The following is a 17,548-nucleotide window of genomic DNA, read 5'->3' as shown; positions in this document are numbered from 1 at the left end:
GGGGAGAGGGGGTGTCTACACAGAGGCCAGGATAGAAAGGACTTTATGTATTTTACCATTTCTTCCAATAAGCCATTAGAACTTGCCATCTCCTGATTTTATGTGAACTTTAACTGCTGCAATCACTATTCTGGTCACATGCAAGACAATTTATGTAAAGAAGCAAATTTGCTTAGGCGTTGGTGCTTTAATTATCTAAATAGTTGTATTTAATAGTAAGCATACTTTCATTGATTTCAGTGCTTATGAGATGCATATCCAATTTTAGGATGTTTTAGATGTTGTCTACTGACTGGAATGGTACCAGCTGATTGGGGAAAATGTAACGCCAATATTTGAAAAGGGCCCAAAAATCATCCCTGGAAATTACAGACCAGTTAGCCTAACATCAATAGTATGTAAGCTCTTGGAGGGGATGATAAGGGACTATATACAAGATTTAGTAATGAGAACGGCATCATTAGCAGTAATCAGCATGGATTCGTGAAGAATCGTTCTTGCCAAACCAATTTATTAACCTTCTATGAGGAGGTGAGTTGCAATCTATATGAAGGAAGGCCTGTAGACGTGGTGTATTTGGATTTTGCAAAAGCATTTGACACAGTTCCCTGTAAATGTTTACTGTACAAAATAAGGTCGTTAGCATGGACCATAAGGTGAGTACATGGATTGAAACCTGGCTACAAGGTTTTGTTCAGAGGGTGATGATAAATAGGGAGTACTCAGCATGGTCAGGGGTGGGTAGTGGGGTCCCCCAGGGTTCCGTGCTGGGACCAATCCTGTTTAATTTGTTCATAAATGACCTGGAGGATGGGGTAAACAGTACAATCTCTGTATTTGCAGACAATGCAAAGCTAAGCAGGGTAATAACTTCTCCGCAGGATGTATAAACCTTGCAAAAAGATCTGAACAAATTAATGGGGTGGGCAACTGATGAGGTTCAATGTAGAAAAATGTAAAATAATGCATTTGGGTGGTCAAATACAAATGCAATCTATACACTGGGCGGAGAACCTCTGGGAGAATCTAGGATTGAAAAGGACCTAGGGAGATCAGACCTGGGCAAACTATGGCCCGCGGGCCGTATACGGCCCGACGGACCTTTTAATCCGGCCCCCGGGCAGTGTTGCCAATAGGGTTGTCCCGATACCGATACCAGTATCGGTATCGGGACCGATACCGAGTATTAGCGGAAGTACTCGTACTCCCGCTAATACCCCCGATACTAAAATAGAATACTCCGCCCCCCGCCGCCGCCGCCACCGCCGCTGCCACGTTAATCACCGCGGCGGGGAACATTACAGACAGCGTTCGTTTGAACAGCTGTTTTCCCCGCCGCGCATAGACACTCCCCATTGGACGGATCTGTCCAATCGCGAGCAAGGGGGAGTCACATAGACACTCCCCCTTGCTCGCGATTGGACAGATCCGTCCAAGGGGGAGTGTCTATGCGCAGCGGGGAAAACAGCTGTTCAAACGAACGCTGTCTGTAATGTTCCCCCCCGCGGTGATAACAGTAGGTACGGGGGACAATGGCTGTTGTATGGGGGACAATGGCTGCTGTATGGGGGACAATGGCTGCTGTACAGGGGACAATGGCTGCTGTACGGGGGACAATGGCTGCTGTAAGGGGGACCATGGCTGCTGTACGGGGGACCATGGCTGATGTACTGGGGACATGGCTGCTGTACTGGGGACATGGCTGCTATACTGGGGACATGGCTGCTGTACTGGGGACATGGCTGCTGTACGGGGAACATGGCTGCTATACTGGGGACATGGCTGCTATACTGGGGACATGGCTGCTGTACTGGGGACATGGCTGCTGTACGGGGGACATGGCTGCTGTACGAGGGACATGGCTGCTATACGGGGGACATGGCTGCTATACGGGGGACATGGCTGCTATACGGGGGATATGGCTGCTATACGGGGGACATGGCTGTTATACGGGGGACATGGCTGTTATACGGGGGACATGGCTGCATTTGGGGACACATTTAAAAAAAAGTATCGGTATTCGGTATCGGCGAGTACATAAAAAAAAGTATCAGTACTTGTACTCAGTCCTAAAAAAGTGGTATCGGGACAACCCTAGTTGCCAACCGTCCGTAGAATTATGGACAGTACGTAAATAAAAGGCACTTTTTCCCTGTTCGTAAAAGTCCGTAATAAGGGAAATGTGCCCGTAAAAAAAATCCGAATGTGAGCCGCAGCGCAGGCAGCGTCTAGTCCTCCTACATTATGCATAGCCTCGCCCTCTCTGACCGCCCAACCCACCACCACCCTCCGCGCAGCCAATTATCAAAGCGCATTTTCGCGCTAACAACACTGCTGCCAGCCTATTCAAAAGAGCAGCGCGGGGAAACTGAGGAACATCGTAGAATGTGTGGATTCTGTGGACAGCGGCACCGGCGGGATAGCACACAGCAGCAGATGTAGTGGACACACTGCAGACGCACCCCCACTGTGACGGAGTGGACTGAGTGAAGGCAGACGGAGACCGACCAGTGCGCCTGCCTGCCTGCTCTGCCCGCCCGACTGACTGACTGTAGCAGTCGGCCAGCCGCCATGCTGGTGCCCGGACCTTGAGTGGACCCTGGTCTCCACTCTCTTCGTTGGAGTAGGACTCCTCGCAACGCCTGCTGCCTGCCCTCAGTACCACTGCCCTGGGCTTGTCTGGTGAGTCCTCAGTCCAGCAGCAGAGTGTGAAGTGCTATCCTACCTAGACATCATCAGTATGCTGTGTCCTCCTCCTGTGCCCCTTTCACCTCTCCACAGGTCAGATCTGTGGAGAGGTGAAAGGGGCACAGGAGGAAGACACAGCATACTGATGATGTGAAGAAGTGATATGATAATTTATTTGCAGCCTCTGTGCCATGTCCCCAGCTTCTGTCCCCCTCCTGTGTCATGTCCCCAGCGTCTGTCCCCCTCCTGTGTCATGTCCCCAGCGTCTGTCCCTCTCCTGTGTCATGTCCCCAGCGTCTGTCCTCCTCCTGTGTCATGTCCCCAGCGTCTGTCCCCCTCCTGTGTCATGTCCCCAGCGTCTGTCCCCCTCCTGTGTCATGTCCCCAGCCTCTGTCCCCCTCCTGTGTCATGTCCCCAGCCTCTGTCCCCCTCCTGTGTCATGTCCCCAGCCTCTGTCCCCCTCCTGTGTCATGTCCCCAGCCTCTGTACCCCTCCTGTGTCATGTCCCCAGCCTCTGTCCCCCTCCTGTGTCATGTCCCCAAGCCTCTGTCCCCCTCCTGTGTCATGTCCCCAGCCTCTGTCCCCCTCCTGTGTCATGTCCCCAGCCTCTGTCCCCCTCCTGTGCCATGTCCCCAGCCTCTGTCCCCCTCCTGTGCCATGTCCCCAGCCTCTGTCCCCCTCCTGTGCCATGTCCCCAGCCTCTGTCCCCCTCCTGTGCCATGTCTATAACAAGTACTCATACCAGTTGTCCAACAATGATATTTACTGCTTTTTATAAAGAAATACAATTGATTTTATGCAGTATTGAGTTTAGCCTTTTGGCCCGGCCCTCCAAAATATTTTTAGTTTCTCATGTGGCCCCATCGAAAAAATAATTGCCCACCCCTGTAGATGATAGGCTCAGCAATGCTGCTAACAAAGCAAACAAAATATTGGAATGCATTAAAAAGGGGATTAACGCCAGAGATAAAATGATAATTCTCCCGCTCTACAAGACTCTGGTCCAGCTGCACCTAGAGTATGCTGTCCAGTTCTGGGCACCAGTCCTCAGGAAGTATGTACTTGAAATTGAGCGAGTACAAAGAAGGGCAACAAAGCTAACAAAGGGTCTGGAGGATATTAGTTATGAGGAAAGGTTGCGAGCACTGAAAGTTATTCTCTCTGTAGAAGAGACGCTTGAGAGGGGATATGATTTCAATTTACAAATACCATACTGGTGACCCCATCATAGGGAAAAAACTTTTTTGTGGAAGGGGGTTAAGCAAGACACAAGGGCACTCATTAAAATTAGAAGAAAATAGGTTTAACCTTAAACTACATAGAGGGTTCTTTACTGTAAGAGCGGCAAAAATGTGGAATTCCCTTCCACAGGTGGTGGTCTCCGCGGGGGTGGGGGGGGGCTTCGATGGTTTCAAGATAAGAACCTGAACGACCACAACATACAGGGATATACAAGGTAATACTGACATATAATCACACACATACTGTAGGTTGGACTTGACTGACTTGTGCCTTTTTTCAACCTCACCTACTATGTAACTATGAAACTATGTTTCTAAACAATGCTTACAGTAAGGGGAAGGATCAGATTAAACATTAAGGGTTATAGTATATTTTATGCATATGGAAAATGTTTATGATTAGATTAAATGTTAAAACATATCTCAACTCCCAAAAAACAAATATATTACAGCTTTATGAATCCTTAGGTGTGGTGACTCAATTTATTCTGTAGGTATTTCTTTATTTTCACCTGGTTAGCCAGCCATTAACACACTTCCTGTCTTAGGGTGGCTTTACTCTCTCTCTTATACTGTATCTATGGAGAAGTAAGCACCATTGTCAACCTGCGGTCAGGGTAATGTTAAATGAAGATAAATGTAACATAGGGACTGAAAAATGAAAGTCTAATTTTAGCTAACACCTGTTTGCCAGTTACAGAAACAGTGTTTTCCCATGTTGTATAAGCGTTTTGCCTAAATGAATAAGACCAACTATTGTAAGCAACCCTGTGAGTGCTAAATGAGTTGTCTCAACCATCTAACTCCAAATTTGCTTAAAAGCTTGGCATGTTAAAGAAAATTGAAAAATATCAGGCCTACTGGCAAAATCAACAGGTGATAAAACTATTCCTACATTATTTTCGCACAAAATGTAATCAACTTTCACCCAGAATTCACCTTTTTTCCAACTGAATTAAAAAAATAATCAATCTTGAGTGACTGTTGAGCACATTATGCTTGAAAACATGTATTAAGTGAACTCCTGCGCTGTATGGGATAAAAGTGAGGGGGAGTGGGCCAGAGAGGGGGCAGTGGGGTGGGTGGGCGTGAATACTGCAGCAAACAACAGGGATGTTGTCCTCTTAAGACAAAAAATAATAATGTGTAAAATGTGAAAGTGTCTGCGCTGTAAAACCTGAAATGGGGCAGGGAAAAGGGAAAAGGGGACAAGAATCCGTGGACAGTGGACCGTGGGATAGTAAGTATATTGACACAGTGGAAGTGACCCACAATGGAAAATAAAACAGGTGTGGTCTAGCCTAAAACGTGTAACAGAAAACACATGAAAAAATCTTCAAAGTATCAATGGTATGTAAATAGTTCAAACAAGAAACCTCCTTAGGTGATGAATGAAAGTAGACATATATAAAATTGGTAAGACTTGAAGAAAAGGTGAAATCTTATAGACAATGTTGAAGTGCAGTCCAAAAAACAAAACAAATAAAAAGTGACTGGTAGGTAAATGCGTGATTGGGTGTAAAAAATGCCAAACTCAGGTGAATGAAGGTGTGTGATCAGGTAGGTCCACACACCGTGCACCCTTCACCGATAGTGAATCAGATGGCTTACCTCTCTACTCACATGCAAACCCGAATCAGTCACTGTACCAGCTGGCTGTTAGATGGATATCTACTTGTCTCAATCGTGGTGCATACATGTAAAGACAGCGATATAGAGGTTGTAGCTTTATCTTCTTACAGGCAACAAGGAGACAAAGGGCCAGATCCACAAAAACCTGGCGTAACTTAAAAAATCCCATTTAAGTTACACTGCCTTAAAGTTTCTACCTAAGTGCCTGATCCACAAAGCACTTATCTAGAAATTTCAGGCTGTGTAACTAAAATTCCGCCGGCTTGCGCGAAGTTACGTTACGCCGAGTTTTGAGGATCGCGACGGCTTAAAAAAGTTGCGTCGGGAAAAAAAAAAAATGACAGCGGCATGCGTTCCTGAGGGAGAACTCCATGCCAATTTTCAAAGAAAAAACCGGCATGGGTTCCCCCCCAGGAGCATACCAGGCCCTTAGGTCTGGCATGGGTTGTAAGGAGACCCCCCCACGCCGAAAAATTGACGTAGGGGGTCCCCCTACAATCCATACCAGACCCGTATCCAAAGCACGCTACCCGGGCGGCCAGGAAAGGAGTGGGGACGAGCGAGCGCCCCCCCCCCTCCTGAGCCGTGCCAGGCCGCGTGCCCTCAACATGGGGGGGTTGGGTGCTCTGGGGCAGGGGGGCGCACTGCGGGCCCCCCCACCCCAGAGCACCCTGTCCCCATGTTGATGAGGACAGGACCTCTTCCCGAAAACCCTTGCCATTGGTTGTCGGGGTCTGCGGGCGGAGGCTTATCGGAATCTGGGAGTCCCCTCAAATAAGGGGGCCCCCAGATACCGGCCCCCCACCCTAAGTGAATGGATATGGGGTACATCGTACCCCTATCCATTCACCTGTAGGCAAAAAGTTAGTTAGTAAACACACAACACAAGGCTTTTTAAAATATTTTATTATTCTGCTCCGGATGCCCCCCCTGTCTTCGTTATTAGCTCAATTAGCAGGGGGGGCTTCTTCTTCCGCTTTCCGGAGGTCTTCCGCTCTCCGGGGGTCTTCTCCGCTCTCCGGGGGGGGGCTTCTCCAGGACTCCGGGGGGCTTCTTCCATCTTCTCCCCTCTTCCGCTCTTGACTCGGCGAACCCCGGTTCTTCTGCAGCTCTCCGGTGCCTTCTTCTTCAGCGCTGGCTGCCTGCTATGTTTGTGTGTTAGCTCGATTTCAAACAGGCAGCCAGCGCGGTCTTCTGTGGCGTCAGGGTCTTCTCTTCCTTTCTTCCGATGTTGCCTCATCGCCTGTTGTCGCTGTAATGATGGAAGCGCGCCTTGCATCCCATTTATATAGGCATCACCGTCCCATCATGCTCCGGCAGGTACCCACGTGGTGGGTGCCTACCCACGTGCACCCACCACGTGGGTACCTACCGGAGCATGATGGGACGGTGATGCCTATATAAATGGGATGCAAGGCGCGCTTCCATCATTACAGCGACAACAGGCGACGAGGCAACATCGGAAGAAAGGAAGAGAAGACCCTGACGCCACAGAAGACCGCGCTGGCTGCCTGTTTGAAATCGAGCTAACACACAAACATAGCAGGCAGCCAGCGCTGAAGAAGAAGGCACCGGAGAGCTGCAGAAGAACCGGGGTTCGCCGAGTCAAGAGCGGAAGAGGGGAGAAGATGGAAGAAGCCCCCCGGAGTCCGGAGAAGCCCCCCCCGGAGAGCGGAGAAGACCCCCGGAGAGCGGAAGACCCCCGGAGAGTGGAAGACCCCCGGAGAGCGGAAGAAGAAGCCCCCCCTGCTAATTGAGCTAATAACGAAGACAGGGGGGGCATCCGGAGCAGAATAATAAAATATTTTAAAAAGCCTTGTGTTGTGTGTTTACTAACTAACTTTTTGCCTACAGGTGAATGGATAGGGGTACGATGTACCCCATATCCATTCACTTAGGGTGGGGGGCCGGTATCTGGGGGCCCCCTTATTTGAGGGGACTCCCAGATTCCGATAAGCCTCCGCCCGCAGACCCCGACAACCAATGGCAAGGGTTGTCGGGAAGAGGTCCTGTCCTCATCAACATGGGGACAGGGTGCTCTGGGGTGGGGGGGCCCGCGGTGCGCCCCCCTGCCCCAGAGCACCCAACCCCCCCATGTTGAGGGCACGCGGCCTGGCACGGCTCAGGAGGGGGGGGGGGCGCTTGCTCGTCCCCACTCCTTTCCTGGCCGGCCGGGTAGCGTGCTTTGGATACGGGTCTGGTATGGATTGTAGGGGGACCCCCTACGTCGATTTTTCGGCGTAGGGGGGGTCCCCTTACAACCCATACCAGACCTAAGGGCCTGGTATGCTCCTGGGGGGGAACCCATGCCGGTTTTGTTTTTACAAATTGCCGTGGAGTTCTCCCTCGGGAAAGCATACCAAATGCCGTCGCTGGAATGGGCTTTTACATGGTGTGACTAGTTTACACTTTGTAGAACCAGCCCTAATTTTACACTTGCAAAATAACACTTACGGCGCAAAAAGGAAGCTGGAAAGCTTTGTGGATCGCCTTAAGTGCTAATTTGCATACTAGAAACGGCATTTCGACTCGAAATGCCCCCAGCGGCGGATGCGGTACTGCATCCTAAGATTAGGCAGTGTAATTCAATTACACATGCCGGATCTTCTGCCTAACTTTGGAAAAAGCCTTTTGAGGATCGTTTCCAAAGTTACACACAGACTGAACAGCAGTTAAGTCGGAGTATCTCTTTTGAGGATCTGGCCCAAAGTACCCAGAGTAAGGAGTGGCTGATTGTCCACTTACACAACTTACGGAGTGTATGAGGAGTGTGTGCCTATCTCCACGAGCGCCGAGCTCGTATCCCAATCTTCTTCCTGCTGCCAAATTCTCTTTAGCATCGAAAGAGCCGTCCGCTCATGGCGAGATGTATAAGCAGGGATGGAAGGAGAGAGGGGGGGCACATCGCATAAACCGTGCAGCAAATAAATTTATTAAAACAAATAGGTAGATAAAAGACTCACATGGGGCAGTCTAAAGGCGGTCTCGTAGCCACGAACGCCGCGCTCGTCCACCGTCCGTCAGATGCTGCTCCTAGTGTGTACTCTGTGTTCCCGACGCATATTCGTCACATCACGTGACTTCATTCCCCTGATGAAGTCACGTGATGTGACGAATACGCGTCGGGAACACAGAGTACACACTAGGAGCAGCATCTGACGGACGGTGGACGAGCGCGGCGTTCGTGGCTACGAGACCGCCTTTAGACTGCCCCATGTGAGTCTTTTATCTACCTATTTGTTTTAATAAATGTATTTGCTGCACGGTTTATGCGATGTGCCCCCCCTCTCTCCTTCCATCCCTGCTTATACATCTTGCCATGAGCGGACGGCTCTTTCGATGCTAAAGAGAATTTGGCAGCAGGAAGAAGATTGGGATACGAGCTTGGCGCTCGTGGAGATAGGCACACGCTCCTCATACACTCCGTAAGTTGTGTAAGTGGACAATCAGCCACTCCTTACTCTGGGTACTTTGTCTCCTTGTTGCCTGTAAGAAGATAAAGCTACAACCTCTATATCGCTGTCTTTACATGTATGCACCACGATTGAGACAAGTAGATATCCATCTAACAGCCAGCTGGTACAGTGACTGATTCGGGTTTGCATGTGAGTAGAGAGGTAAGCCATCTGATTCACTATCGCTGAAGGGTGCACGGTGTGTGGACCTACCTGATCACACACCTTCATTCACCTGAGTTTGGCATTTTTTACACCCAATCACGCATTTACCTACCAGTCACTTTTTATTTGTTTTGTTTTTTGGACTGCACTTCAACATTGTCTATAAGATTTCACCTTTTCTTCAAGTCTTACCAATTTTATATATGTCTACTTTCATTCATCACCTAAGGAGGTTTCTTGTTTGAACTATTTACATACCATTGATACTTTGAAGATTTTTTCATGTGTTTTCTGTTACACGTTTTAGGCTAGACCACACCTGTTTTATTTTCCATTGTGGGTCACTTCCACTGTGTCAATATACTTACTATCCCACGGTCCACTGTCCACGGATTCTTGTCCCCTTTTCCCTTTTCCCTGCCCCATTTCAGGTTTTACAGCGCAGACACTTTCACATTTTACACATGCTTGAAAACATGTATAAACAGACCTTTTAAAGTTAGCTTAAATTCCATCTTGCCCTGGACACCACTTTTTTTCTAGGTTGAATAAATGCCCTGCAATTTTCCCATTACATTTAGTTTGTTACTGGTATTGGTATAATTTTGACAATAATCAAGCAGGTCTACCCCTCTGCAAATTGATGTAGAGTCTTCAAAATACAAATGGAACTCTTGGCAGACACCCATGCACACAATTCCACAATCTAAAATCAGAGATATTGGTGGTTTTCAATCTACATGATGTATGTGGTCACCTGATCTGCATGGTAAGATCGCATGAGAGGTACTTCACACTTAAAACCAGGATTACATAACAAAGGTGGTGTGGCTTTGGGCTTGGTACTCGTTAAGTGACATTGATTGCTAATTTACCTTTAAATAACCCTTACAATGGCATCTTAAAGCCAATTAATAACTTCAGCAATCTCTGTTGCCATAAAAGCATTGTGCTTTGTGCAGTGTTAAAAGTGGACTAGCATCTAAATCAGGAAGTAGATGTCAACTTAAAAAATGGATACAGCATTTTAAAAGGTGTGACAGTAGGTACAGAAAACTAATAAGGTGCACTGGGTTTTACCATGTATTAATAGTAAAATTGTATTAAATGTATTACTTATTTTGTCTTCTAGGTTATTAACACTCTTACAGCCATAGATAAAGATGACTCTGCAAATGGACAACATTTTTATTTTTCTCTTGAAGAGGGACATGCACCAAACCCAAACTTTACTCTAAGGAATAATGAAGGTATTTTAATTGTTGTTTTAAATTTCTGTTTTCCTTATAGCTGATGCAGTAGGTATCATTATTTAAATTGAAAATTCATATGAGAATACTATACAAAACTAGTTGGCAAATAGTATAACTTTGCTGAGGGGCCCCAAAATCTGGAGATGCTTGCAGTGCACCACTTTCTGATTTATCAAAACTGATACCTAGGAACACTTTCTGGTCTTCCCACAGTTCAATGCAATGCATCTCTATATAGGTTGTTGAGGCACTGTATTTCATTATGGGATTGCCATAACTATTCTTTGGGAATAATCTGGGAAAATTGAAATTTGAAAAATGAATGATAGACAAGGGAACATTTATCCTTAATTTAAAAATAAAAACGCAACACTTTACTTTAACCCTAATATTCTTAACCTTGATAGTGGTATTGCTAAAACTGGATAAAAACCTCTTACTGACAGAATCATATAGTCTGATTTTGTTACTTATGGTGGACGTGAAGGTTTTAGTCAAAATATTAGCCAATAGATTGTCTACCCTCATTGTAAAATGTATTCATCCAGATCAATCTGCTTTTATACTGACTAGATTCTTGGCTTCCAATATTCAATGTTTGTTTCTTAACCTCCCTGGCGGTATGATTATGTCTGATTTTTATGATGAAAGTAGGGATGAGCCCTAAATTCAAACAGCCCCTATAAGTGATTTGTTCTCTATCCAGCACAGCATTCATCACCACCCACCATTGGGCACAGGCTGGTGGATTATGAGATAGGCATCATTAAGAAATCAACTTATGGGAAAAAAATAATAAATTTGTAAATACAATTTTCTGGAAAAAATGGTCCTCAAGACCTCAAGACATATGCCCACTAGGGCAAATTTAGGATCAGGAGTCAATTGAATTTAACAAAGTTCCAATAAAATTCAAAATATATCTATCCAAAATTGAAATAATTTAGAACAGTGCCATTAACATGCCTCTATGTACCCAACAACAAAGGCAATTATGTGAAGGTAGGCCATCCCAAGAAAACAGTTTTTGAGGGGTATAATAGACTCTATGAGGTATAAAAGCATCAGCTTTTGAGAGAGGGAAAGCAAAACGTCTGGAAGGAGCTCTAACACCATTGTCCACTGATCCTCATCTAGATATCATATATATTGACTCCATATCTGTCTACTAAGGATAAGCCATACATTTTTAGTATAGCCTCAGGTTGAATTATTTAGATAAAAATAAAATGTACCATCATCTGGAATTGGTTAGGAACCCCCGGTTCGGTTCACACCAGAACATGCGAGCAGGAAAAACATATGTTCGAACACGCGTACCTGGGGGGGGTGTGTATAGTATACCTGTAAAGTAGCACATGTTTTCCATGTTTAGAACTGTTCCTGCACAAAATGTAATTTCTAAAAGGAAAAAAAGTCATTTAAAACTACTCGTGGCTATAATGAATTGTCGGGTTCCGGCAATACAGATCAAAGTAATTGAAAAAAGGTCAGAGGTTCCCCCCAGTCCATTACCAGGCCCTTTGAGTCTGGTATGAATATCAAGGAGAACCCCAAACCATAAAAAAAAGGCATGGGGTCCCCCCCAAATTCCATATCAGGCCCTTCTGGGGTGCTTGGGGGCGCTGCTTGATCCGTACCTCAGTCAATAGAGCACCAAGTCCACACATCACTGAGGATCGGCACTGAAATCACTTTCTGTGTCTGATGACAAATTTCCCCATGCATCGCTATCACTCAATTCTGTAAGTGATTATGTATTGCTATCGCTGTTTTCAAGCAGGTCATAAACTGTTTTTGATGTAGATGCACGCTTTTTGGATGCCATGGTCAATGTCAGACAGAACAGTAAAACTGCAGGCAGGGCACTGGACAAACTGGACTGGGGACAAACTGAGGTCCAGTTTTTTTTACACTTTCAATAACATGTTTTCAATATTTGGAAGTGGATGTATCCCTAATGTGGCAGATTATCTTAATCTGAATATTCTTCCATTATTATTTAACATGCATAGTTAGTTCTGCCTGGTGTAAGTTGCCATTGTCAGTGGCGGGGGATCAACTTGATAAAGATGGTGTGGAAGCCTTAACTTTGTATATGTTATTTTGAGAACTTATATAGAAACATGGGAATGATAGGATCCATTTAAGTGCTTTACAGCGTCCCAAGGATGGTGGTAGATTGACAGTTCCCAATGTCAGATTTTATTATATGGCAGGGTGGGTGGAAATTGACCTTTACAATCCAATCCAGGGAGTTTTTTTGTCTAAAGACTCCCTAGTTTCCTTGATATAGGCAGGTCATTTTTGGGCACACAGTTTCTCCCCAACCTTCTTGTTGATTAATAAGGCTTGGGAGTCTGTGCATACCACTATTGGTTATTCAATCTATGTACAGTATATGCCTATCTGGAATAATATTAATCTTCCAGAAGTTAAAAAACGTACTAGTTTTGTGCGTTGGAAACAATCTGGTCTTGTTTACTGTAATCAGTTGTATAACAGAGGTAATATACTTTATCTTTTGATCTTATTGTAGAGCAGTACCACATATAGAGAATTGTTCCAGTATTTACAACTTTGCCATGCTCTACAATCTCAGACACAGTTGGATTCCATACATTTTCATTTTTTGAACATTCTCTCTATGGTGGTGACACCCTCTGATTCTAAATAGGGTTTAATTGGTGATCTATATGAAGCTTTATTGAGGTCAGTTCTAAAACCTTCAGGTTCTAAAACCTTGATTAATTGTAGACAGTAGGGATGAGCCCGATGTTGGAGTAGAATGTAAGTGTTCAAGTGTTTGCCTGTTCGCAGAATAGTGACTAATTTGCGGTGCTCATTTTAAAGGCTTATTTGCATGGTATTGTCATAAAAAGTGTAAAAGCCTAGGGGTTCCCCTTCAGGTCTGGTATGGGTTTTAAGGGGAACCCTGCGCCAAAATAAAATAAAAATGGCGTAGGGTTCCCCCCCAAAAATCCATACCAGACCCTTATCCGAGCACACAACCTGGCAGGCCACAGGAAAAGAGGGGGGACGAGAGAGTGCCCCCCCCCAGAACAGTACCAGGCCACATGGGGAGGATGCTTTGGTGTTTGACCCCCAAAGCACCTTTTCCCCATGTTGATGGGGACAAGGGCCTCATTCCCACAACCCTTGCCCGGTGGTTGTGAGGGGCAGTGGGCGGGGGGATTATTGGAATCTGGAACCCCCCTTTAAAAAGGAGACCCCCCCACATTTGAATTGGTAACGGGTACATTGTACCCCTACCATCTCACAAAAAAGTGTCTAAAATTGAAAAAAACAGAGCCAGCCTGGGACAAGTCCTTTAATAAAAAAAATGAAAATGTCCAGGGATGTCCATCTTCATCTTCTATTCCGCCACCGACACAGAAAAAAATGAGTGTCATTGTTGGGGGGAAACCTACGCCATTTTTTTCTAAATTTGGCACAGGGTTCCCCTTGGTATGGATTTTGAGGGGGACCCCTACACAATTTTTTCTTTAAATATGGCGCAGGGTTCCCCTTAATAGCCATACCAGACCTGAAGGGCCTGGTATGGAATTTGGGGGGACCCCAACGCATTTTTTTTAATGCCGTTTTTTTCAATGAGTTTTATCTATATTGCCGGAACCCGACAATTCATTATAGCTGCGAGCAGTTTTAAATTACTTTTTTCCTTTAGAAAGGTCATTTTGCTGTGGGACTGTTCTAAACATTGGAAGAATGTGCCACTTTCAGGCATACTATAGACACCCCCAGGTACAAAATTTAAAGGAATATTTCATTTTTATTGTTTCACTTTAAGCATTATTAAAACCGTGTTCAAACACATGTTTTGCCTGTTCGCAAGTTCTGGTGCGAACCGAGCCGGGGGTTGTTTGGCTTATCCTTAGTAGACAGATATGGAGTCGAGATATAGGATATCTAGATGAGGATCAGTGGACAGCGGTGTTAGAGCTCCTTCCAGACGTTTTGCTTCCCCTCTCTCAAAAGCTGATGCAGCTTTTTATACCTCATAGAGTCTATTATACCCCTCAAAAACTGTTTTCTTGGGATGGCCTACCTTCACATAATTGCCTTCATTGTTGGGTACATAGAGGCATGTTAATGGCACTGTTCTAAATTATTTCAATTTTGGATAGATATATTTTGAATTTTATTGGAACTTTGTTAAATTCAATTGACTCCTGATCCTAAATTTGCCCTGGTGGGCATATGTCTTGAGGTCTGACCATTTTTTCCATAAAATTGTATTTACACATTTATTATTTTTCTCCCATAAGTTGATTTCTTAATGATGCCTATCTCATAATCCACCAGCCTGTACCCAATGGTGGGTGGCAATGGATGCTGTGCTGGACAGAGAACAAATCACTTATAGGGGCTGTTTGAATTTGATAAGATTTGGTCCTTTTGACTATCCTCCCTATACATAGCCCCCACTAGTCTGGATGATCTCCCTGACTCTGCCGATATTTTTGCTGCTCTATGAGTGGTTTACAGTGGGGAATTTATTTTATTGTATTACTAATTGTGATGCAATGTCAATATCCTTTAGTGATGGCTGCTACATATCGGAAAAAAGTTTTCTTATTCTTCATTTTTTTTTTGGTGTGTATGTGTGTTTTGTGTTGACATTTTTTTTAATGTTTTATTTGTGTAAAAGGAAAAAATGTAAAGTATCATACTACAAAAAAAAAAATCCATACCTTAATCCTAATGCCTAACCTAAACCTTTTAATTCTGTTATCTTCTAAAATGTATACTTATCTTACCATGTCATCAACAAACATATCAGACCATCCTCTGAAATGATTAGCACGTAAACCACCCAGTTTCTATGCCAAAAACAAACTGTGCTGGCTTCACAGTGTTAAAATGAAATATTCAGCTAAGATAGATTGGATCAGTAATTGAGAAAATAATTAGAATAAGGATTTTTCTACTAATGATGAACACAAACTTTAAAAAACATAATTTAACTGTACAAAGTCCAAAAAAAAATAAACAAAGATTTATGAAGCTGAACATAAAACATCTAATTCAGGATTACGACATAATAAAGGATAAGTTAAGCTTTTAAGAACAAATAAATGCATATATTTTAGCAGAAAAAAAATGTGCATTTTTGTTTTTCTGCAGAAACCTGGAAAGCATTGCAGCCATGATCAATGGATCAGGAATGTAATGTCAGACTACTACAGACAAGCCCTGCAGCTTTCAGCCCATATCTCTGATATGGGCTGACTGTTTACAGGTTTCCGTGCTTGTGAATAAACTATGAGAGAGCTCATCAGTACCCTTCCATTCAGAACTACAAACCATCAGACGCAGTGTCTGACGTTATTTCTAGTCTACAGATTCACAAGAAACTCTGTCATGCTGAGGCAGGGAGTTTGGGGGAGAGGCTGCAGAAACTGGAACATGTTACTTGTTCCACCTTAAATACAGGTGGAACAGGTAACATGTTCCAATAGGTGAGTTTAGCCTTTAATAAGCAAGCAATAAGAAGGGTTCCAATGCAATTAGAAACTGCAGTGCATTGCTTGGAGATTTTTTCCTTATGCTTGAAGAACATGGACCAAAGTTTGTTAATTGTAAATTACTTTGGACAGATAAGACAATTATCTGATTGTGTATGTGCAGATTAGGACACCATTATTACATGAATGAGAGGAGGGTGAATGGCAAATGTAAGCTTATGCCACATCCAGTATATATGAGAAAAGAAAAAGGGGGTTCCCCTGGGTGGACTTTTAAGGCACTAATAGTATTCCAAAATATACAGGATATTGAGAGTAAAAAAGGGTTTTATTCACAATTGTACATGTTTATCAAAAAATGAAACATTGAATTAAAATACACAATTCCAATGGTTATCATCATATAGGTAAATACAAGAAGAACCTTCTATACACCCATTATTACATGAATAGTCAATCCGATTAGTTGCAAATATTAGTTTCTTAACCACTTGCTCACCATTTCAGCTTCCGGCACTGCGTCGCTTTAACTGACAATTGCACGGTCGTGCAACGTGGCTCCCAGACCTAAACCCAATTTAGCATCTGTGGGGAATCCTCAAATGGAAGGTGGAGGAGCGCAAGGTCTCTAACATCCGCCAGCTACGTGATTTCATTATGGAGGAGTGGAAAAGGACTCCAGTGACAACCTGTGAAGCTTTGGTGAACTCCATGGCCAAGAGGGTTAAGGCAGTGCTGGAAAATAATGGTGGCCACACAAAATATTGACACTTTGGGCCCAATTTGGACTATTTCACTTAGGGGTGTATTCACTTTTGTTGCCAGAAGTTGAAGTTAGGATGCATGTCAACTTGCTGGCAATCATGGAAACTAAAACATGTTTGATTGAAACCTACTTTTTACAAATTATTGTTTCCTACATGCGTATTTGTAAGGGATGTGTGAATTACTAACATCATACAAGTAAAAAATATTTTAATGGAAATTATATTATTATCTTTTCTCTCTTGTTTTTATTAGATAACACAGCAAGCATTGTAGCAAGGCGGCGAAGGTTTAGTAGAACATCACAGGACCTTTATTATTTTCCTGTTGTTGTTGCTGATGGTGGAACCCCATCTTTAAGTAGCACCGGCACGTTGACAATTAGAGTATGTGCATGTGAAAGAGATGGCCGAGTGCGAACTTGCCATGCTGAAGCCTTTCTCTCATCTGCTGGACTGAGCACTGGAGCCTTAATTGCAATTTTGCTCTGTGTTGTCATTCTGCTTGGTAAGTTATAATGGCATTGATTACCTAACTTGATGATACGATTTGGAAAATAAACATACTGCCATATGGTCAAAAAAAATAAAAAATCTTAAATAGAGTGTGCAGACATGTTAATTAAATCTGCAACATCTGGATAACAGTGACACTCAGTCTATTGGTTATGTTTTGTAAAGGATAATAGATATTTACAGCAACAGTTTTAATAGAATAAAAACAGATTTATGAACCTGGCTTTTTTACATTTGCAATTCTTGTATATCTGAGAATTTTCTGCAAACAAAATGTTATATCAGTAATGTTCTCTCAGGTGTAATATTGAGCCAACTATTATAGCTGCTTTAAAATGTACCCAT

At 44.0% G+C, this 17,548-nt stretch overlaps 1 protein-coding gene across 1 annotated transcript in view; it reads left to right on the top strand.

Moving 5' to 3' along the window:
• CDH18 (cadherin 18) overlaps positions 1-17,548 on the top strand; it is a 925,909-nt gene that overhangs the window by 905,480 nt on the left and 2,881 nt on the right. The window contains exons 10-11 of the mRNA XM_040353556.1: positions 10,314-10,431; positions 16,944-17,195. Of these exons, the coding sequence (XP_040209490.1) occupies positions 10,314-10,431; positions 16,944-17,195 (370 nt within the window). The remainder of the gene's footprint in view (positions 1-10,313; positions 10,432-16,943; positions 17,196-17,548) is intronic.

This window comes from Rana temporaria, chromosome 5 (assembly GCF_905171775.1).
Source record: "Rana temporaria chromosome 5, aRanTem1.1, whole genome shotgun sequence".
NCBI classification, from domain to species: domain Eukaryota; kingdom Metazoa; phylum Chordata; class Amphibia; order Anura; family Ranidae; genus Rana; species Rana temporaria.
The sequence above is the reverse complement of the archived record's forward strand: the minus strand, read 5'-3'. Positions and strand labels throughout refer to the sequence as shown.